Source organism: Paramormyrops kingsleyae, chromosome 19 (assembly GCF_048594095.1).
Source record: "Paramormyrops kingsleyae isolate MSU_618 chromosome 19, PKINGS_0.4, whole genome shotgun sequence".
Taxonomy (NCBI): Eukaryota; Metazoa; Chordata; class Actinopteri; order Osteoglossiformes; family Mormyridae; genus Paramormyrops; species Paramormyrops kingsleyae.
This window is the reverse complement of record NC_132815.1, coordinates 6,713,897-6,735,775: the sequence shown is the minus strand read 5'-3', so window position 1 is coordinate 6,735,775 and position 21,879 is coordinate 6,713,897. Positions and strand designations below refer to the sequence as shown.

The 21,879-nt window shown below is 50.5% G+C and overlaps 1 protein-coding gene across 15 annotated transcripts in view; it reads left to right on the top strand.

The window, feature by feature from the left end:
- The window catches only part of afdna (afadin, adherens junction formation factor a), an 82,839-nt gene that overhangs the window by 36,108 nt on the left and 24,852 nt on the right, over positions 1-21,879 (top strand). For 9 of the 15 annotated variants that reach the window (XM_072702726.1, XM_072702727.1, XM_072702732.1 and 6 more), the window contains exons 4-23: positions 842-1,005; positions 1,418-1,578; positions 2,413-2,570; positions 3,977-4,088; positions 4,467-4,613; positions 6,426-6,470; positions 7,376-7,470; positions 7,585-7,844; positions 10,525-10,594; positions 10,815-10,906; positions 11,995-12,056; positions 13,074-13,279; positions 14,816-14,836; positions 15,898-16,043; positions 17,318-17,412; positions 17,643-17,908; positions 18,684-18,827; positions 19,000-19,198; positions 19,489-19,589; positions 20,777-20,857. In XM_072702726.1, the coding sequence (XP_072558827.1) occupies positions 842-1,005; positions 1,418-1,578; positions 2,413-2,570; positions 3,977-4,088; positions 4,467-4,613; positions 6,426-6,470; positions 7,376-7,470; positions 7,585-7,844; positions 10,525-10,594; positions 10,815-10,906; positions 11,995-12,056; positions 13,074-13,279; positions 14,816-14,836; positions 15,898-16,043; positions 17,318-17,412; positions 17,643-17,908; positions 18,684-18,827; positions 19,000-19,198; positions 19,489-19,589; positions 20,777-20,857 (2,625 nt within the window). The remainder of the gene's footprint in view (positions 1-841; positions 1,006-1,417; positions 1,579-2,412; positions 2,571-3,976; positions 4,089-4,466; positions 4,614-6,425; positions 6,471-7,375; positions 7,471-7,584; positions 7,845-10,524; positions 10,595-10,814; positions 10,907-11,994; positions 12,057-13,073; positions 13,280-14,815; positions 14,837-15,897; positions 16,044-17,317; positions 17,413-17,642; positions 17,909-18,683; positions 18,828-18,999; positions 19,199-19,488; positions 19,590-20,776; positions 20,858-21,879) is intronic. The other 6 variants (XM_072702740.1, XM_072702728.1, XM_072702737.1 and 3 more) reach the window with 3 other exon arrangements.

The following is a 21,879-nucleotide window of genomic DNA, read 5'->3' as shown; positions in this document are numbered from 1 at the left end:
AGTCCTCATCTGTGGCTTTTGGATTGCTTAGTGGACCAGCAAACCGAAACTAAATGAACCCATATGAGCAGCAGGTGGTTTCTCACTAGAATCCCGGTTCTCTGCTGCTGTGGCCTGTAAGTGAGGCTTCCATCGGCTCATTAAATATCTAGGTGTCTACCTGGATAAAATGAATGATTGTGTAAAACCACCTGGTCAAAGCAATGACAATGGACCATCTGTCGGCCCCAGTTGTTGGGTGGCATGAAATGTTGACGGTGTTCATCGGTTACATTTTTGCAGTTCCTCTAGATGGTAGTAGATCTGATTTATATGTAATTTTATATTCCAATGCTCTTTTTGTGTGTGTGTGGGAGAGAATGCTCCTGAAACCAATTCCGTGTTTTTGTCTTGCTGCATGGATGGAGGTCATATTTTTTTTCCTGCGGGTTCCCGTTTGCCAGACGTAACAGAGCACGGCTGCTTCAGCTGATCTTTTTCATACCTACCTTTTCTATTTAACACAAGGCTTCTGAAAACCATTCTGAGTGGCAGCCCGCTGATCACTTTCTTTTTTTTTTTTTTAAGCTTGTGAATGTTTTGTATTTGTGGAAAATTAAAATTTATGATATTTCTACACTGAAATACATGGTGTTTTCTGTATGCTGAGTCTGCAAAAGATGTTCATGGGGCTTGATCTTTAGCTGCTGCCCCATGTCGCTGTGAGGGTCTTTCAGCCGAAGTAGGCCCCCTAGATATCCAAACCCTCCCATCATGCACAGCATGCAAATCCCGTTAATCACCTTATCTGGCTGGATACAAGCTGTTTTCACTCATCTCGTTTCCCCCGTTCCTCACGTAGAGGACGCAGACTAACGGGCCAGAGAAGCAGGAGAAGGAGGGGGTCATCCAGAACTTCAAACGGACACTGTCCAAGAAGGAGAAGAAGAAGGAGAAGAAGCGGGAGAAAGAGGCCTTTTCTCGTATTCCTGATGGGGACGAGAACATTCCGAGCAGGGAAGATGGGTAAGAGCCATAGACCCCCCCAGGACTCATTGGTCACACACCTAACCTGAGTGTGCAGCACAAAATCAGTCATTTGTGGCTGTTGTGACTCGTGTGTCGCTACATGCTGGGTCATGGGAAAAATATGCTGGTGATTGCTTGGAGAACAGCAGACGTGTGGTGCATTGAAATCTGAATTCCTGACTTGGCTTTGGGACAAAAGCTGAAATGGCGAAATCGCGTCTGCTGTGCGGCCAGCTCTGGCATCTGCGGGAAACGTGAGGGCCAGTGAAAGTGCACAAGCTGCAGCCTTAAGCCAATCAAGCGACAGCTGTCCCACAGGACTTGGTGGGAGTAGGGCTATTGGTATTCTCTGGGTCTGGGAGTAGAGTATTGTTGAATATGTATGATCATCTTTCTGCCCCATCTCCAGGGAGAACTCCAGGCTGGCGGCTGAGGTCTACAAAGACATGCCAGAGACGAGCTTCACACGAACGATATCCAATCCTGAAGTGGTGATGAAGAGGCGGCGACAGCAGAAGCTGGAGAAGAGGATGCAGGAGTTCCGCAGTAGCGACGGGCGGCCAGATTCGGGTGAGGCTTGGTGGTCCCTTGACCTCCTGAGCTTCGACCTCAGACTATAACTTGAACGCTATTTTCTAGTTGTGCACTAATTGGGTTGCTGTGTCTCAAGGACCTATGAAATGAAGCTGGTTTGCATTGACTGTCTTCCTTTCGGATTGATTTGGGGTATATATATTGATGAGCCAGGTTTCGAGACATGGCTGACCAAGTGACCTTGGGCAACTGAGTGGTCTCGCTTGTGTCTTTGGTATCCACTTTGCGCTAAGTTCCATTTGGTCAGGCTGGTACCTGCAGTTAGGTAATACCAAGCGATGAGTGCTGAATTGTATCAGCAGCTGGTCCAGATGAGAATCTATGTACTGGCACCTTTAAAATGGCCAGCCTCCTTTCTATAGCTTTTGGTGTGGGACTGTGTTCTGGAGAACCTTCACGTGCACATGCACTGCCTCAAAGCCATGGGTTTGTCTAGTCCTGTTTGTAGCCAAGCAGCCTCAGACCGGTTTCAAGCTCTACTTGGGCACTGGCCCGTAAACCGCACAGATCGCGGAGCTTATGTAACCGTAACGATTAGTGCGCTGGCCACAGGGACTTGAATATGCCACCCTTTTCCACCCACGTTCCTCAGCTGTCTTGAACAAGGCAACATATGAAAATTACATTTAGATATGACTGTGGGTAATGGGAGTAAGTGGTGGTATAGCTCTGTCTGTCCAGTCCTTGTGTGAAGTTGTACATTAAACAAAGGTGACAGGCCTGTCTTTTTTTCCACAAGTTTCATTTATTGGTAGACAAAGTGCTTTAATGGTTTTTGAGTTTAAATTCCCCCCTTCTCTCTACCCAAAGGAGGGACCCTTCGCATCTATGCAGACAGCCTGAAGCCAAACATCCCCTACAAGACCATCTTGCTGTCCACCACGGACATGGCGGACTTTGCAGTGGCTGAGGCCTTGGAGAAGTATGGGCTGGAGAAGGAGAATCCTCGAGATTACTGCATCGCTCGGGTGAGACTCTGCAGTGCTGGGGTTTAACACTCCTCAGTGTTACAATACTGTACAGCTGTTGGAAAGAATATCTGACAGTGTTACATGTGTATTTTCCTGGAAAGTGATGGCTTCAATAGGTCTGTGTGGTGCCCTATGCTAAAATAATTATTGCGCTTCCTATGCTAGTGTATTCCCTTAGGCTGTGGGGGTGTGGTCACCAGTGCTATTATACTGACATTTTGGTAACTGCAGTCCTTCAGACTCTCCAGGGGCAACCTGCTCACAGCTGGAGGCTTCGTTTGTCTGTGTTGGGTGTCGGGGCTCCACATCTGGAATGAGTGATTTTTGAAGGAGGACGTCATTCCCTAATGCCTGAGTTGTGCTCTGTTGGGCCAGCAGATGCAGCTGGAGAGACATGAGCTGAGTCATACCCTCTGCAGTGACAAACGGTGACCTTCACTAGCCTTAATGGCTTCCCCTGTCAGGTCCGGCCAGAGCCAATCACACTGCTAGCTCCTTTGACTCCTCCTTACGCAAAGACCTCTCTGCTATGCACCCTCCTGTGAATGGTCACTAATGAAGCCCGAATGTAATGCACTTCTGCAGCGGCCCTTTGTTATATGCTGTACTGCCGTATTTCATCTGTTCAGGATGAACTTCTCAAATGCCCTCAGCCAAGTGATGATTACATTTTTGTCTTTGCTGTTCCCCTTGTCCTTGACTATATGATGAAGTGATGTCATTGACATTCATGGAATATGACGTGGAAGGTTCCCTTGGTTCTCTCTCCTGCTAGAACAGGGTCAAAACTGGTTTGGGGTTGGGGGGGGTGGTCCAGAGCAACATGCATGTTTAAAACTTTCATGCTTAACTGGAAATATCCAGCGGTGTGGTGAATGGGTGGAATTGAATAAGCAGTTGATGGATGAAGTAATCAAATGATTTCCTCAAGTGTGCATCCTTTCTTTGCGACTTGGACCGGCCCTTGTCCCTAACCGCTGGGCTGCCATCTGCACCCTTTTAGCATGAGTCAGGCCTCACAGCGATGTCACATCTGCCATGCGGCGTGCACCGTTTGAGATGCCGTGCTTGACTGCGAATCGGGTCGCATTAGCAAAATGAGTGGCCCTCCTGAAGTGAGCGTGGGCTGTTGGTGCCAGTGTGGGTGCCAGTGTGGTCGCCGGGGTAACCGTGTCCTGGAATGCTGTTGCTGCTGGTGGGTGTGGCTCTGTGGTTGCCGGGGTAACCGTGCCCTGGAATGCTGCTGCTGGTGGGTGTGGCTCTGTGGTTGCCAGGGTAACCGTGCCCTGGAATGCTGCTGCAGCTGGTGGGTGTGGCTCTGTGGTTGCCGGGGTAACCGTGCCCTGGAATGCTGTTGCTGCTGGTGGATGTGGCTCAGAGTAGTCTGCTTCCCTGGCCTGTAGGTGGTGCTGCCTCCTGGATCTCAGCAGTCCGATGACAAGGCAGGAAAAGAGACCATCCTGGATGATACAGAGTGCCCCCTGCAGATCTTCAGAGACTGGCCCAGTGACAAAGGTACCACTTTTGGGGGGGGAGGTGTTGGGTACTTGATTGATGTTGTATACAGCTGGCCTAGAACTGTCAAGCTTAGTTTTTATTCTCGCCAAAGTCTTGCAATGTGTGTGTTTTCTAAACTAACTGCATACCAAGAGTTCTTAGTACTTTTGCATTAGTGTTTCCCAGACTTCCTCTTGGATGATGGGCAGTTTTCATCTTCGCCCCATGAAACCCCTGCTAAAGCTGAATTCATCAGGTGTTTTGGGGATTAAATATCTTGGGTTCCTCACTGAGCAGGTTGGAGCCAGCTGCCGTGGAGACGTTTCACACACGAGGTCCTTCTTGTGACGCCCTCTTCTGATGGCTCTGAGGGATTGTTGCAATCTGTCCTCCTAGGTACCTTAGTGTTCCAGCTGAAGAAGCGACCTCCAGACTACATCCCGAAGAAAGGTCGGAAACCCGAGGACAAGACTCTGCGGGGGAAGTCCATGGAAAGTTGCCTGGCCCCCGAGAAGATGCCCTACCTAGTGGAACTCAGCCCAGGTGTGTACCGAGGGGAGGGTGGGGGGGGGGGTTTGTGTGCAGGGAACAAAAGCTCAAAACGCACATCTGCATGTGTAGTGAGATCCCTGTGAATTACCCTTTCCCTCACACATAGGCCTTTCCCCTGCCTATGTCCCAGTCTTTTAATTAGATGTTTCAAACTATTAAAATGTTAATGGCTGAATACTTCCAAGTATTTAAAATGTTTAAAAAAAAACAAAAAACGTTACTTGTCATTACCAAAGCAGTCATCAGAAAACAGGCCAATAAAACAACCTAACATGGAAACCAGCATTCTTAAAATTCACATTATTTTTTTAAATATTTCACTTTGAACCCCTCTCCCTTTCATATATTTACATAGGCCCCCACTGAAACGATTAGATTGCCTCATTAGATGCCCGTCGATATTCCCAATCTGACTGGCACTGTGTTTTTTAGCCTGGGCACCCTTGTGTGGCATGGGACAGCTGAGCGTTAGCTGGCTGCAGTATGCGGACATGTGCCAGAGTAATACGTGGCATCACAGCTGTGCTCAAAGGAAGTGTGGCTCATTGGCATCGGTGTGCTAGAGTGGCTTATGTACGAGTCGGGGGGGGGGGGGGGCTTAACTTCTCTGGCCGCCTCTGAGGAGCGCTGCAGGTACACAGGAAAGGTGAGTACATGTGTCCAGAAGGGGGGGTGTGTGCACAGGCTGCATGGTGTCTCCTACTGTCCCTGGGCCCGCAGTGACTTGCAGCGGCCGCCCGCCTCTGTTTCTCCCTGCCTGATTGAACCCCCCCCCCCCAAGCATCGCCGCACTAACATCCTCTCGGGTCTGCGTCTTCACCTCTCTCTCAGCCGGCCTGCCCTGACAAGCCCGGTGGCCCAGGGATGCGCTGTGTCCGGCGGTAGCGCAGCGCTACCTTGCATCGCTCCAGCGAAGCAGCCAGTTGTCTGGCTGCCAGTCGCCGTGAGTCACCCTCGTTCATAGCTGTCGTGCTTCTGCTCATTCGCTCGGCTGGATGCTTTGCTGGAGCGGCGAATTCCGAGTGTCCGGACCCCTCCTGGGCCACACGGCCGCATGTCCTGTCCCTTAAACCCACCCCCTATAAATAGTTACCAAAGGACTTCTGTGTCCTCAGATGACTCAGAGATGAGTTAGCTGCATCTTATTTGCCCCCAATCCCAGGATTTGCTCTTGATTTTAAAAAGGTGCACAGTTCTTGAGGCATGTGGTGATGTACACCAAGCCCTTCACTTGGGGGAGGCTGCGTAACAGACGGCCAGGAGTGAGACTCACGCCACCAAGAGGCTGGATGAGTGAAGCGGCGCCTCTTCTCTTTATATGGACAGCACTGCTGTTAGTGAAGCAGGAGAAAACTGCATTGCCCAGTCTAACGGGAAGAACATGGCAGGTCCTGTGCATAGTCTCCGCCGTCGTCGGTGTTATGGTGGGACCTTGCTGTGTAATGAAGCGGAGGAGGATCACTTTTAAGGCCGCGGCCCGGTGGTGGTAAGAGGAGGATGCAGAGCATGTCCTGGGCCTCATCACAAATTCTCTGCTCTAGTGTTTCAGTCACATGCCAAAGATCAGATTAAGGAAGGCTGAGAGACGGGTGAGAGACTCCTGAAGCGATGCGTGTGTCTGTGTGCATGCGCGCCCGCGTGTGTGTGTGTGGAGTGGAGGTCGGCCAGCGTGTGGCACGCTCTCCTGCAGCATTTTCACCCTGTGCTGTCTTCTCTCTCCGGCCCTGCCCCGCGTTGGCACGGCCCGGGGCGTGTGCGTCTCCCCCCCCTTCCCCCCGGCTCCTCTGCATGTCCGCTCCCCAGGGCGGGGCAGCCACTATGGCCACTACGCCTATCGGCACCACGAAGGTAATGGCGCCGCTCTGCACCCCTTCCCGCATTCGGCCCACGTCCTCCAGAGCGCCACCTACAGACCCAGGCTAGAGTTACCGCAGTAGAAATGCTGTGGCGGGAGGGATTCCCGCTCTGTGTCAGTCTGACTGGATTAACTTGATCTGATTGGCTTAAACCACGACCAAGACTGATGACACGGCAATCCCTGCATTACTCAAGATGGCTGACAGCTAGCGGCCTTGTAGGGTGACGCCTGAGCACACTTCCTGCATTTGGCCTCCTTGTAATTTGCTGTAAGCGGCATTACTTTACTTTATCCGGAGCCCCTGTACTAGTGTACTGGGCATATTTGGTGTTTCTCAACAATATACCATACAGATGGTAAGATTTGTGTTCTGGGCAATATGTTTTATACTCTCAAAACCCATTTTAATCCTAAGGAAGAAAATGTTCCTGGGTCCCCCACGGCTGAAATGTTATAACACCCGCAACATACTTTTTATCCTTGTGTACTGATTCGCGCTTTGCATTTCCTGGTTCCTGCTAAGCCTGCCTGTGCTGATCAGCTAATGACACACTTCGCTCTGTCACGCAACATAACCCTTTACAATGCAAGTGGAGCAAGCTTAGTGTCTAGACAGAACTCATTCATTAAACCTGCTGCTTATGTCAGTTTTTTCCCACCCTTTCCGCTGCTTGGTTTTTGGTTAATCTTTAAGACTAATATTTGCAGTTACGTTTTGGTCTGTTTTATCTCCTTTTTTTCTTGGTATCTTTAACAAGAAAACACCCTGCATATACTTGCTAGTCGTCAGGCGTTTGTTTAAATGTTTATTCCCCTGTTTCCTATGGCATTGCTGACCCCGTCTCCTGTTGCGCTCAGTCGGGAATTAACACCACTGTGTTGTGATGGTTCTCAGACGGTTCGGACTCCAGGGACAAACCAAAGCTGTACCGGCTTCAGCAAAGCATCACTGAAGTGGGCACTGAGAAGATGGATGATGGTTCCATTCAGGTGAGGAAACAAGCCTTGAGGATCAAAGATGTGGTCACCCTGACCCTGAATACATAGCCATTCATTGGCTGCTGGGTGGGACTTCCTCAACTTGGCCCTTCCTGATTGGTGCAGCTCTTTGGCCCTGGCATCCTGCCTCACCACTGTGACCTGATGCTGAGCGAGGGGCTCGTCATGGTGGCACCATGCAGCTTTGACGCAGAGACCTTCGTGGATAGCCAGCGCATCTCCGAGACAACGGTACTGCGCAGTGGCTCCACGCTGCAGTTCGGTGCCTCGCACGTCTTCAAGTTTGTGGACCCCAGCTATGACCATAGCATGGGCAAGCGTGGTGTGGACCCTGCCTCCATGGTCAAGGGCAGGCACATGTCAGGGTAGGTGGGGCAGGGGGGGCACTCACTCAACCTAGCATTACCGTATTAACCTTATAAATGGGCAGACTCTGAAATAACGCTGGAAAGTGAGAAATTATTGTCAGTGTGACATTTTGGTTGTTTTTTTTTTTGTGTATATTTTGTTTGCTTTTATCTTGTGCTTTGAGTGCAAGCTGGTAATTGGCTCACTTTGGTCGTTGGCACGGATTCGCGAGTCTCAAGCTCGTCTTTCACTTCAGCTTTAACAGTGTCACTGAACGTGTCACGATAGACCAAAACGCTTTTTCTGAGTGGCGTCGGCCGTCGCACCTCCTGCTCCGCCTGGATGGTATGGATTTAAGCTGCCCTTTAAATGCAGACAGATGCATCAGACTTGAACGGTCATATCGTCCCATCTGTGGTGCTTAAGACACTGCTCTGCTCTTGGCCACTCGTACGCGTCGTTGGCCAAATACGGAGGCCACAGATAAAGCGAAGTGACTCTAGGGCAGCTCTGGGGATGTTTTCGGTGGAGCAGATGAATGGGGGAGCTTAGTGCGGTTCTCTCATCGAGTCTGAAAGGGGCGACCCCGACACTATGGAGGGCTGGTGCAGTTATCCTTAACGAAAAAGGTCAGTGGGAATTGATGGGTGGACAGGATTTAGCGATGCCGCGGATCACTGCGATAGTCCTGGCAGTGTTCACTTTAATAATGATCCTGAACCCATTTTAAACCCTGAATGTGAATCTCACTTCAAACTCCCCAGCATCCACAGTGCCATGTCAGTGCATGTGTTAGTGTGATCATATGCGTGCGCATCATGAGGGTGGGGGCTTGGTAGCTTTAGCTGACCGGGCCCCGACATTTGAGCCATGGGCCCATCTAATGTCCTGGGCCCGCTGAATCTGCCGTGGTACCCATGCCCCTCCGACACCCCCGAGTACCGCAGAGTACTGCACGCAGCACTTACTAGTATGAGAATAAGTTATGCTTTTGCACACAGAGATGTTGTAGGACAGTGTAGCTCTACAGAGCCAGTGGTCATTTAATTAGGTACGCCTAGCTAGTACTCCAGTACTGTTTCAAGGGTAGACGAGCTGTGCATTCAGAAAAGACATTCTGCACACTGCTGTTGTGCTGAGCTGTTATTTTTACACTTGTGTTTACATTATGTTTTATTTTAGCAGATGCTTTTGACCAAAGTGACATGCAGGTCAGGATCAGAGAGCAAGGGTCAGCTGGTATCCCTGGAGCCTTTGAGGTTAAGGGCTTTGCTCAAGGGCCCCGTAGTGACATCACTCTGCCGGCCACGCGATCTGAACCGTTGACCTTCCGAGTCTTTACCTGTAAAGCCACACACTGCATTGTCAGCTTTGAGTCTATTAGCTGTCGCTGAATAAATGTTTTTTTTTTTTTTTTTTTTTTTTTTTTTATTTTAACCTTGTTCATCACGTCATTCTCTTTAAAATTTCACCATTCCACCATGTGAAAATCACAGGAGGATAGAGATGCTGGACGTGTATGGCACCAACAATCACACCATGTTCCAAGTCTCTTAGATCAGTTGACTTAGATGTTCTGATGATTGGCCAAACGATAACTTTATCTTCCCACACTCTCCCCATGCGCTTTGTATATGGTTCCAGCCGTGTGATTTGTGTGTTTGAAGGAGCAGGCTGTCTGTCAGCTAGCAGGTGAACCCAGTACAATGCCCACTCGGTATATGCCACAGCACTGTGAAATCCCTTTGACAGAATACTTCCAGGGATAAAAGCTTGGGAACATCTGTGGTGCTGTTCTGCAGCACTTCCCGAGCATCGCGTGCCACTGGGACCTGAATCGTACCATTTTTCATCACTGGTCTAGTTGAAGTAATCTGGGGAAGGTGGGTCACAGGCGCTGGCAGGGTCAAGGATTGGGTTCCCAGGACTGGAACACGGCGTCGTATTTATGAGGGAATGTCAAACAGCACTTTGTGCACTTCGATCGTTTTTCTAGTCGATCAGGGAGGGAGTTCTGTGTCTGGGTTAGCGCCCGTGGCCTTTGTGGGGACTGTCTGGGATTTTCTCATGAGCGAAAGGCAGCAGAAACTGTGTCCTGCCATAAGCTACAGTTTTTAGAGGGCAGCTAGTTAATCGCTTAAAACGTCCAATCTGGGTTCATCTTCTAAATCGTAACCTTTCGTACTTATTCTGAGAACCACAATGTGCCTGTGAGGGTGAGGGTGCTCCCAGAAGAACCGCACAGGGGATAGTGAGGCACTTTCTGCAACCACCCCCCCCCCCCCCCCCCGCCACAGTATTGGAGTTGACAGGGAGGACAGGAGTCATTTATTTGTCTGAATGGGAAGAAGTGAGCGGTGACGTTTAGCGGGGTCATCAGAGACCTGCTGGGGGAGACCCATCCCCGTTCTCTCCTTTGTCACGGATCATTCGCTCTGCTCGCTTAAATTAAAGGGCCTGTCCGGTGTGGATGCTCTTGCCGGCAGCATTTAAGGATTTCCAAAATGTCTGTCTGTTTTTGTCTCTTTTTTTTTTGCGCTAGCTTTTCTCTTTGTTTGTGCGTGTGTACCTGCCTCTGTGGTTTTGACTGCATAGTGGTCTTACACTTACTTTTACAGCATTTGGGAAGGGCTTTAATCCAGCCCCTGCAGTATGTCTTGTGGATTCTCCTCACCCTCTTCCCGCCCCTGTCTTCAGGAGCATTCCCGATACAACGTTTGACCCTCGTGGGGACCTCCATGCCAGCATGGCCCTCCCAATGAGCAAGGTAAGGCCATGCTGCCTCGTTGTTGACAATGCCCCCCCCCATTATCTGATGCTCTATCCGCAAATGGGAGCCCCAGATCAACTCCTTGCTCCCACCCTCCGTTGTCTCTGTCCTGGTAGCTCCTGTGACCAAAGCATCCAATCGAATTATGACAGCGTGGTGGCATGGCAGTCGCTCATGAGCAGCTGTTGTAGCGTGTTCTGCTTGCATGTGTTAACAGAGCTCAGGGAAGCTGGAGATGGAGCGCTCTGTCCCGGCCAGCGAGCGAGGGATGGTGAAGCCCATGGTGCGGGGGGAGCAGCCTGATGCCAGGTCTGTCTCTGCCCTCCCCTCGTCAGTCCGGCTGAAATCGTCACTGACACACCCAGATAATGCGCTTGGGAGTCGATTTACTCCTGCATGTAAACGTTCAATCGGACGTAGAAAAAAAGTTGCGTAGAAGCTCTGCACATGCTCATGAACTGGCAGTTTTCCATTGTAAAGTATGTGAGCCGTACCCAACCTGCACCTGTGCTGATAAAGCATGACCATATTGTATATATATTATTCATTGTTAGTAGTATTGCACTTCATGATGTATTGATGGTCGATAACTGAAAATTTCCAACCTCCTAAAAAAAAAAAAGTACAGTAGAACAGCTGAAAGGATGGATTCATAATGCAAATTTGCGCAGGTGAATGCTAATTCTGCTAGCGCTTGATGCTAACATAAGATGATGATTCTCACAGACATTCTAGCAGAATTTAGCACATAGTAGATCATGATGTACACTGTGCGAATGGTAGATAAGCATCTGTACAGTTTTACGTCACGATCACTCTCCAAACTCTGTAACACCTTTACTGAGCCGACCCTTCTCTAGTGGAAGACCGTAGCAAGCTGGAACCACGCTGTAAATAGTCTCTCTCTGCGGTCTGGCTCTGGTACGGGCTGGTTCCTGTATGCCAGTGGAAAAGCACCATTGGCGGCTCAGGTGTGGGTTGTTGCCCCCTTCTAAGCCCTGCCCTCCCAGCCTGTGGAATCTGGGGTTTTGGGTCACCAGCCTGCACACCACTGTGTCCTCCCACATCCGCCTTGGGCTCAGAGGCTCTCAGCAGCCCAGTGACACCTGAGCGAGCTTGTGGGGAAACCAGAGCCAGCCCACACCTCCAGTTACCGGCGCGTGACGGCTACAGCGCATCAATAATGCAGCGTGCATGCGGAGACGAGGGCCCGCCGGCCCGCCCGTGCGCTCTCCGCTGTCCGTGTGCTCGATGTGGCGCCTGGGAGGCCGTGGGTGGGCTTGGAGCCTCTGGATGGCGTCCCGCGGGCTGCGACCGGGGAGGTGGCCAGCCCTGGATGGCGGCAGGTGCCGCACGAAGCTGCCTAGCTGGGCTGACTGGTGTCTATCCCCCCGCAGGGCCCCGGACAGCCCCAGCCCTGAGCTGACACTGCCGGCGGGCATCGAGTTCAGGGAGAGCTGTAAGTACTTGCTCCTCGTTGGTGAGGTGGTGTTTTGCTACTCGTGTAAATTTGTGGCAGTTTGCAAGATGTTGCCTTACTCTGGCAGTGAGACATGTGGAGAAAATGTGGAAAACTTTGCTGGCAGTGTGATTATTTAGACTGGATGCAAAAAATAGTTGAATAAAACCGAGGCACTATTAGGAATAGAACAGCAGGCGGCGACAGAATCTCCCCTCACATAAACAGATGTCGCCTCAGGCTCCTAGCGTTTGCCTAGTATTTGCACGGCTGGTACAGTCCCGTGTCGAGTTGTTAAATGCAGTTTTGTGAACTCTTGGAATGTGCGAGTTGTATTCATGCTCTTTACAACATGCTGGATGTAATTCAGTCTTGGCGGACAATCTTGCCCTGAAAAAGGCAGGTGTTCCTAGGGCCCAGGGCTGCTGATGCCCTTCTGCTCAGCCGTGTCCCTGGAGCCCCTCTTCCCTCTCCCGCTCCTCTGCAGGGCTTCCCCCTTCTGCTCTTCCTCACTTCATTTTGCTCCACCCTTTGGCTCTGAGCCTCGTTTGAGGTTTCTGTAATTTGCTTGCCTGTTTGTATATTTTGGTTGGAATGAGATCATGTGTTTTTGATCACAAGAGGCCTTTGGTTTCCAATAGAGCGATTATTTCCCACAATACACCTCACATACGTCCCAGTTTGATCCAGGAAGTTCGACAAACAATGTTATCCCCGGGCCCATCTGACTTCTGCAAGACCTCACTAACCTGTCATAAGGACATAAGAACTATACAAACGAGAGGAGGCCATTCGGCCCATCGAGCTCGCTTGGGGAGAACTTAACTAATAGCTCAGAGTTGTTAAAATCGTATCTAGCTCTGATTTAAAGGAACCCAAGGATTCAGCTTGCACTACGTTATCAGGAAGACTATTCCATACTCTGACTACACGCTGTGTAAAGAAGTGCTTCCTTAAATCCAGTTTGAAATGTTCTCCCAAACTGTCTGTCCTGCCTCGTCCCCGACCCCTCCCTAGCTGAAGATACCTTCCTGTCAGCCATAATCAACTACACCAACAGCTCCACGGTGCACTTCAAGCTGTCACCCACCTATGTGCTGTACATGACCTGCCGCTACGTCATGTCCAGCCCCTACCGGCCCGACATGAGCCCGGCGGAGCGCACGCACAAGGTCATCGCCGTGGTCAACAAGATGGTGAGCATGACGGAAGGCGTCATCCAGGTGAGTGTCTGCCCCCCTCTCGCGTTCCGGCGGCCGCCCCCAGGGCTGTGCCCTCCCAGCTGTATGGAAACCCATGCCATTGCCACAGCCATCCCCCACCCTCACCCTCCCCCTCCATACCAAAGTCTCGCTTTGTATTTTTGTTATTAAAAAGCCAAATTTGTGAACTGAAGGACTGGCCTGTGCTTTTGCATTTAGGGGATTTGACGAGTCACTCTAGAGAATGTCGCTCTGGGCTGGAAAAATTTGTAGGTATAGAACAACTTGGTCCTTGTTTCACAAATTTGTGGTCCACACCACAAAAATACAATACAGTAATAATATTGCTTTCACAAAAACAAACTTCCAGAGAAATACAAAACAACTATGAGAATGGATCCCTTGTACACTCTTCTATTCAGTTTGTTTTTCAGTCTGAAAGTAATTTTATCATTTAGCCCCCAAGTGGTGCTGTGCTGTGAATTAGTCGTCGTGACTTGAGTCGTGCTTCAACGGCAGTGCAAGCTTGGGGCTTTTCCCCGTTAAGTCCACCCCCCTCCCTGCAAAAGAGATGCCATACACAGTGCAACATTACAGCTGTAAGCTCTACGTATGGCAGTAAGCCTAGAACAGTTGCCCCCCCCCCCCCCGCCGTCAGTCCAGTCCGCTGTTTGATGCCCACCCCCTAGGTTGCTCTGCGTCCCCGTTGTCTCTGTCCCGTGTCTCTGTGCGTCTGTCTCACATGAGTCCTGCCAGAGTTGTTTTTTTTTTTTCTTTATCTCCCCCCCCCCCCCCATTAAAAAAAACAAAAAAAAAAACAGAAGCCCACTTTCAAAAGCTTTGGGTTTGTTATTAAGCAGCCCTAAGTTTTCACCGCAAAAGACATTTTTAATTAGTGGGCAATTTTAATTAGCTCTTCTAATAACATGTCCAGGGATACTTTTCTGCTGTTGGCCCAATGGAGGTGCACGGCAGAGTTCAGATGAGGTTAGGGCGCCCTCCAGCCTGCAGCCTGCACCCGGCGCTAATTGTGCGCTGGAGGAATGCGATGAAGTTTACCAGGGTGCTTTGGATACAAATAAAACGGCAAACGCATTCATTTGCAGGCCTGCCGAGCCTTTGCAGAATCTGGATTGTATGCCCCGGAATCTAGCACTAAATGGTCCAGGTCTCGCTGCCACTACGCCGCTTTGTATTTTTAGCTCTAGGCTGGTGTAAACATTTTAATCATTAGCAGCTGACGTGCTCTGGCCCACCCTGGGGCATTTTACTCACGATCCTGTTAACGGTTTCTATGACAAGCCTCTGACTCCTTGCGTATCTCAGCCATAATTCACAGAGATCATACCCCACCTTGTATTATTATTTTTGTTGTTGTTGTTGTTGTTGTTATAAGTAAATGTGCCGGCCAGGACAACACTGCTATGGTTGGCTGCGCCCCTCTCTCCCATAATGCCGATGTGTGTGTACATGCCTGTGAACCTGTCCATGCCATAGCTGTTGACAGTCTCTCTCTCTGTCCTGTCGGATGTTGTTTTCCCTGACATCTCTCTGCAGGAGATAGCGGACGGTGACGAGGTAGGTCACATGTCACCGGGACGGCTCCCCTCCTGGCCCAGCCCGGTCTGCTTCGCTCATTTTTTCATGCTTCTTTCCCATAACCGAAAAACCAAAGCTGAACTGAACCAAAAACTCAACACACTATAATCCCTCCTGAAACAGCTGGACCTAAAACCGACATAACCCTCATTGAGCGACTTTGAACATGCAGTACTAAAAAAAGAACCTCAAAAAACCAAAATGAGAAAAGCCCTGTTTGTTGCTACATTTAATGACAGCATCCCATGTTACCTCTGCTTAATGCACAGTGTGGATGAGAAACAGGCCGGAATTCTTGCTCTGTCTTTTTTTTTTCCCCCTCCTCCTTGTCTTATTGGTTTTTATTTATCTATTTGTCTGTGGTTAACGTTGCTCTCTTGAATGCGTTTTTGTGGCTGGGGGGGTGTCATCCTCGTCGGGGATAGACGGGTGCGGACCACGCAGGGCCCGGCCAGCCGCAAACGCCAGGCCCTGCGTATCCGTGGGATGTGTCTCTTTGCTGGGGAAATAACGCACCGTGACCAGACACTGCGCTCCACGCCCCGCCCACTCTCCCACCCGTGGCTCCTGGATGCTTAAATCTGGTAATTCCCCTGGGCAGGCCTGCTAGGCACTTGAGGGCTGGGAGCGCACTAGGAACATGTGCAGCGCTGGTTCGGTGGTTCACAGCCCCCCGAGAGCCCGTTATGGGTTTGGCAAACCGACCCTGGGTGAGAGTCTCTGCACGGACGCCTCCCCGAATGCCCAAGTGCTTCATCTGAGTCACTGATGGTGGCAAGCAGGAGTGGGGGCTTCGAGGAGGGAGTGTCTGGTCCAGGAACTGGGCTGTGGGTGGATATGGTGAGAAGCCCAACACAAGTCTATCCCCTGAATTGTTGCTGCTACTGCTGCTGCTACTACTGCTGCTGCTGCTACTACTGGCTGTGAGATGGTTTAGGGTTAACACCCCCGCCCCAACCAAACCCAGTCATTCCTCCCATACCAACCTTGGTGGCCTTCTCTCTCTGATGGCCCCCCCTGCTGTCTCGCCGCTCGTACAGAAGCAGAAGAACATCGCCGGGGCCCTGGCCTTCTGGATGGCCAATGCGTCGGAGCTGCTCAACTTCATCAAACAGGACCGGGACCTGAGCCGTATCACCCTGGACGCCCAGGATGTGCTGGCACACCTGGTGCAGATGGCCTTCAAGTAGGTTCCCCAGTCTGTCTGTATTAGCAACTGGCTTTGAGCCGCTCAATGTGCGACGTCAATGACACAATTGTCGCATTTTGGATTCCTTAGAGACGATATTGAGGAAAAGCAAGTGGTTTGTTGGTACAACTTGTGGCAACACCGCCAACCTATTTTGAAAGATGCTATTGGCAAATACGTTTTGTTTGGCTATAGTTCATTTTGGGTCAATTTCAACACCTTGTGTTTAATTAAGAAATATGATAATATTAAATGAAAACACATCCAATATTTTGATGTGATTTTTTTCCAATATTGTGCAGGCCTGCGGATGTTGTGTATGAGTGTGTGTGTGTTCTGGCATATAAATATGTGCACACTGTGGTGTGTGTGTGTGTGTGTGTGTTAGGGCCAGGCAGTATGTTGAATTTTTACGATATCGATATTGTCAAATGAGTGGGGATGAAACAAAGTTGTTTATATCGATATATCTTTTATTGTGCATTAAAATTAGGACTCTTTTTTAAAAGAGGTGTACAGTACTCTGTTCTGGTTGTTAATGGTGAGAGAGCTCTGATGTTGCACAGACATCCAGAATTCCAATAAAATCAATCCAATTCAGTTAGTGTCTTGAAGGGGAGTTTATGGAGGGAAAAGGCGAGAAATCATCGTTGCTTGTTTTTTTTCACTTTAAAACATTTCCAAACATCCTAATTCACAATTTTTGTCTTATTTCATTGAAGGCTAATGCCTTAAGATGACTCTCCAGTTATTAAGCACACTTTCGGTGGATGTCAGGCTTATGTTTTTAGAGCCATTTTCAAAGTTGGTTTTTGATGTAGAATAAACATTCACCTTCTGTTGGACATAGCAAAATACTCTTATGTCCAAACATAAAACATGTATACACTGTGTATTAGCAAACAAGGAAGGAAACCCTGTATTTGCATTTCGGTTTGTCCACACTCTGTTTTACTAAAAGTGTTTGCTACATTTCGCATATGGATTTGACTTCAACTAAACATTTACTGCTTCATTGAAAATACCTAGATGATAATCATGTAACGCTTTTTGGCCTAAAAGTACCAAATGTTTTTGGCCCATGTTGCCTAGCCTGTGTGCGTGCGCGTTTGTGTTTGTGTGTGTGCGTGCGCGTTTGTGTTTGTGTGTGTGCGTGCGCGTTTGTGTTTGCGTTTGTGTGTGTGTGTGTGTGTGTGTGTGTGTGTGTGTGTGTGTGTGTGTGTGTGTGTGTGCATTCTGTGTCCAGTTACCAACAAAATGGCCTCCCCTAGGTATCTAGTTCACTGTCTGCAGTCTGATCTCAACAATTACATGCCCGCCTTCCTGGACGACCCCGAGGAACAGAACCCACAACGACCGAAAATAGGTGAATATTTAGGGCTGTATCTTTCTGAAGCCCAAAATCATTTGCTCATTTCCACTCGTCTGCCACCTAGTGTGGACTTGTATGAACTTCAAGTGTGGCAGGTTATTCCTGAAAGGACACTGCATGTTTGTGCTGGAGGGTGAACGGGTACAGTGTTTGTAGGTGGTCTGTGTGTTAGAATGGAATATCGCCTCTGTGACATTGCTACCCCCCCCCCCCCCCCCCAACAGAGGATGTCCTGCACACTCTGACGGGCGCCATGTCCCTGCTGCGACGTTGCCGTGTCAACGCAGCTCTCACCATCCAGCTGTTCTCCCAGCTCTTCCACTTCATCAACATGTGGCTTTTCAACAAGCTGGTGACGGAGGCGGACTCGGGCCTGTGCTCACACTACTGGGGCGCCATCCTGCGGCAGCAGCTCAGCCACATCGAGGCCTGGGCCGAGAAGCAGGGTCTGGAGCTCGCCGCCGACTGCCACCTTAGCCGCATCGTCCAGGTGGGCTCGCTCGCTCGCTCGTTACCCGCCCAATCACTTATTTGCTTTCAGAGTTTCAGTATCTTTGTCCTTGACGTACGTTGGCGTAGTCGCCTCCATGTAAAGTCTGCCTTTCTGGACAAACCGCAGTATCTAAGCAGGGTGGCCGCGGATCCTTAAAAAGTCTTAAAAAGTCTTAAATTCCATTGTCCTAAAATAAGGCCTTTAAATGTCTTAATTTGTCTTAAATCTAAATCCAAGGGTCTTAATTTTTTAATCTTAATTTTAGAGGGAATTTCTCCATCATTAAAATGTTTTTTTTTTTACACTTTGAAAAGGAAAAGTTTATCGTTTTGAGGAGAATCTCCCGCGCAGGTTCTAAATCTGTTCTGTTGCTAGACACGTGCTTGCTTGACAACGGTCAGTGTTGCCAGATTTAGCGGTTTTCCACCCAATTGGGCTTTTGATGATTTGGGCGGGTTTTGCGTCGTGTTTGGGCTGGAACCTGTCAGTCAGATCTTGAATATTCCCAAGAACAATCAGTTAAATAAAATAATAATTTAAAATATCCTCATAGTTTTGTGCTTGACTTTTGCGGGACTTTCAATTTGGTCTTAAATTTTGTTTGAAAATGGTATTAAAAAGTCTTAAAATGTCTTAAATTTAACTTGGTTAAACCTGTAGACACCCTGTCTAAGGAGAGAGAACAATAAAATGTATCAAATTAGAAGGATGGGCAGGTGGGCCCTTCCAGCCATCCGCTGATGTTAACGCGCTGTTTACTTGCTTCTCCAAGGCAACGACCCTGCTCACCATGGACAAGTACTCCTTGCAGGACGTGCAGAACATCCACAACACTTGCTTCAAGCTCAACTCCCTACAGCTCAATGCTTTACTGAGCAATTACCACTGTGCCCCCGATGAGCCCTACATCCCTCCCGTGAGTGTGTCCCCGCCTCTGTCCCCCACTTCCCCGAACGTCCTCATGTTTCTGGTTCGCTTCCCGATCCACGGTGCCTGTTGATGAAGCCCACATGGCAGGCTGGTCTACGTGACGGATTGCAGCATTTTCCTTCCTATCCTGACTCGTATCCTTCCCGACGCCCGCCCAGGAGCTGATCGACCACGTGGTGGCCGTGGCGGAGAATACGGCGGACGAGTTGGCACGTAGCGATGGCCGTGAGGTGCAACTGGAGGAGGACCCCGACCTGCAGCTGCCCTTCCTGCTGCCTGAGGACGGCTACTCCTGCGACGTTGTCCGCAATATCCCCAACGGCCTCCAGGAGTTCCTGGACCCGCTGTGTCAGAGGGGTACGTGGAGTGGAGACCCTGCTGTCTCGACAGGACCTCGCTGTTCTGTGGTGGCATAAAAGCAGGGCTCTTCCCCCTGATTTAACATTAATTTCTGACACTTCAGTCCAAATTGCCTTGGGATTCAAACCTGTGACCTTTGTGCTAATAGCACAGTGCTCTGCTTGTTGAGCTACAGGAGCTGCTTATTAACCAGCTAATCTGTGCCAAGCTGATAATTGCAGACACCAGTGTGTGTGTGTGGAGGTTGGCAGTCATGGTGTGACCCTCCCTGCTCCCTCTCTCTGCAGGTTTCTGCAGGCTGATCCCTCACCTCCGCTCTCCTGGCACCTGGACTGTTTACTTTGAGGGTGCAGACTGCGAAAACCACATTGTGGATGACCACAATCTGGTGGGTGCCCCGACACGGCCACACACTCCAGCGATCGGGCAAGCGAGTGTGAGGAGTACAATGGCAGCTCTCAGCTCCCGTCGTCTCTGCTTTATGTACTGAGGGAAGAGGTTGGTGTCAGTGTAGCAGACAGAGGGCGCTAATGAGCACCTTCCTCTGTGGCTGGGCCTTTTATAAGCTTCATTTCAAGTCGTGATTATAGCCTACCAAATATCACCCTGAAAATCACGGCAGTTAGAAGTGTGTGTGTGTGTGTGTGGGTGTGTGTCTAATTAACACGGCCGCCCTGCCAAGTGCTCCGTCGTCACGCCCAAGCCCAACAGCGTCACACAGTTAATCCCACGTCTGTAATCAGCCCTGATTACTAGTCATCAGAAGAAACCAAATTGTACCACAGTTTGAATGTAGAGAGTTTTTCCTCATTGTCATGTAAAAGTGCTTTAGAGACTCGCACAGATCAGGTGTCTGTATTTTTGTGAGGACCTTTCATACACATGCAACACACACTAGGGCTAACTCCTCATAGTCGTGACGATCAGCTATTCTGGAGCAAAGCATGTTGCCCAGTTCCCATGAACAGCCGCACTGTGCCGGCCCCCATCGGTGGCCTCCCCGGCACCGAGCCGTCCTATTGGCCAGTGTGCTCCGCACGCTCTGGCACCGAGCCGTCCCATTGGCCGGTGTGCTCCGCACGCTCTGGCACCGAGCCGTCCCATTGGCCGGTGTGCTCCGCACGCTCTGGAGGTGCAGTGTGGGGTGGAGGACTTTTATTTGGTTGTAGTGCACTGTGTGGGGCCCTGTGGCTCTGTGGTGGGGAGGCCCAGGCTTCGTGCTCCTGCCACCCTGCCTCTTGGTCCCTCGCAAACGAGCCTGAGAAAGACCCCCCCACCCGGCCTTCCTCCTGGGAGCCAGTGGCTTGTGGCTTTCATTCCTGACGCAGCTCCAGAGAGCCGCCGTGGTCAGATGGGGCGAGGGCTGTGCCGGGCCCCCGCCCCCCCCCCCCAGTTCCACGCTCCTTCTTCCTCCTCCTCCTCCAGCCTGGTGAGAGGACTCCGAGCGCAGCTGAGCTGCTGTGCACATCTCTCCTGGGCGCCCGTCTTGCCACTACAGCCCAGCACTTCATTAACACCCCCCATTCCTCCCTCTCTCTCTGTTTCTCTCCCCCCCCCCCCCCCCCCAATCCTCAGCCAATGCGGAAGGACCCAGAGGTGGTGACAGTCACCCTTAAGAAGCACAATGGCATGGGGCTCAGCATCGTGGCTGCCAAGGTAGGACCTACTGCTGGCTGGGGGTGTTCAAGGGAGTGGGGGGGGGAGCAAGCTTTCCAAAGCTGTATTTGCTCGGAGCCGTATGCTCGAGGCCCACCAGATTTGGTTCGGCGTCAGAGACCGTTGGTGCCGGGAGCGGTGAGCAGTTACACTGTCACCACCGCTATGTCTAACCTCCCCCCCAGGGCGAATTTGCAGTAGCTGCAGCTCCGGTCCGTTCAGAAAACGGCGCGCCTGGAACGTGCCGCTCCTTGTGTGATTTCTCCGCGGCGGTTTCGGTTTACGCGGCTGGCGCTCGAGCTGGAACGGCGTCCTGTGAGCAGAGCTTTACTTTCTCACGGGGCAACTTTCTTCATCGGAACTTTCTTGAACATAGTTGGGCGTTCACCAACCGCTTCATTTGGGATTCACTAGGGGCTTTATAATGGCTTAGAAATGTTCAGTAAATACCATGTTCCCTTCAGCCCTGTTCATGCCTGGTGGATTAGAGCGACCGTCCCTGCCATGTCATTCTATTGCTGCCACCCCCCCCCCCCCCCAGGTGATGGGATGGGGGCAAATATCTCTGTTGGTGGTCCTTGTCTGGTCTGTGTATCCTTCACAGCATAGTCTGTCGGTCTCCATTATGAAGTCCAGATGATCAGGAAGGGGGGGGGGGTCACTTGCCGTTAACCAGTGGGGGGCTGCAGGGAAGTATGGAATGTTTACTTTTAAAGCAGAATAGAATTTCCCTTCCCTGGTGTCACAGCTCCTGTTTTTTAGCTGGAGGAGTGAACAGTAAGGAGGTGCAGTAGGAGGAGGAGACAGTGATGGGGGAGGAGACAGTGGGAGGGAGGGAGAAGGAGAGTGGGGTGGGGTGAGTGTGTGATAGAGACAGAGAGAGAGACAGAGGTGTAATGACACCCAGCTGGGACAGCTATCCTGCTGAGCGGCCGCTGGGGTCTTGAGCGGCCGCCGTGTTTGACACATCTGGACTTGTGCTTTCCTCTGCCCATGTTTGCTAACTCGGTGCGGAGCATGGA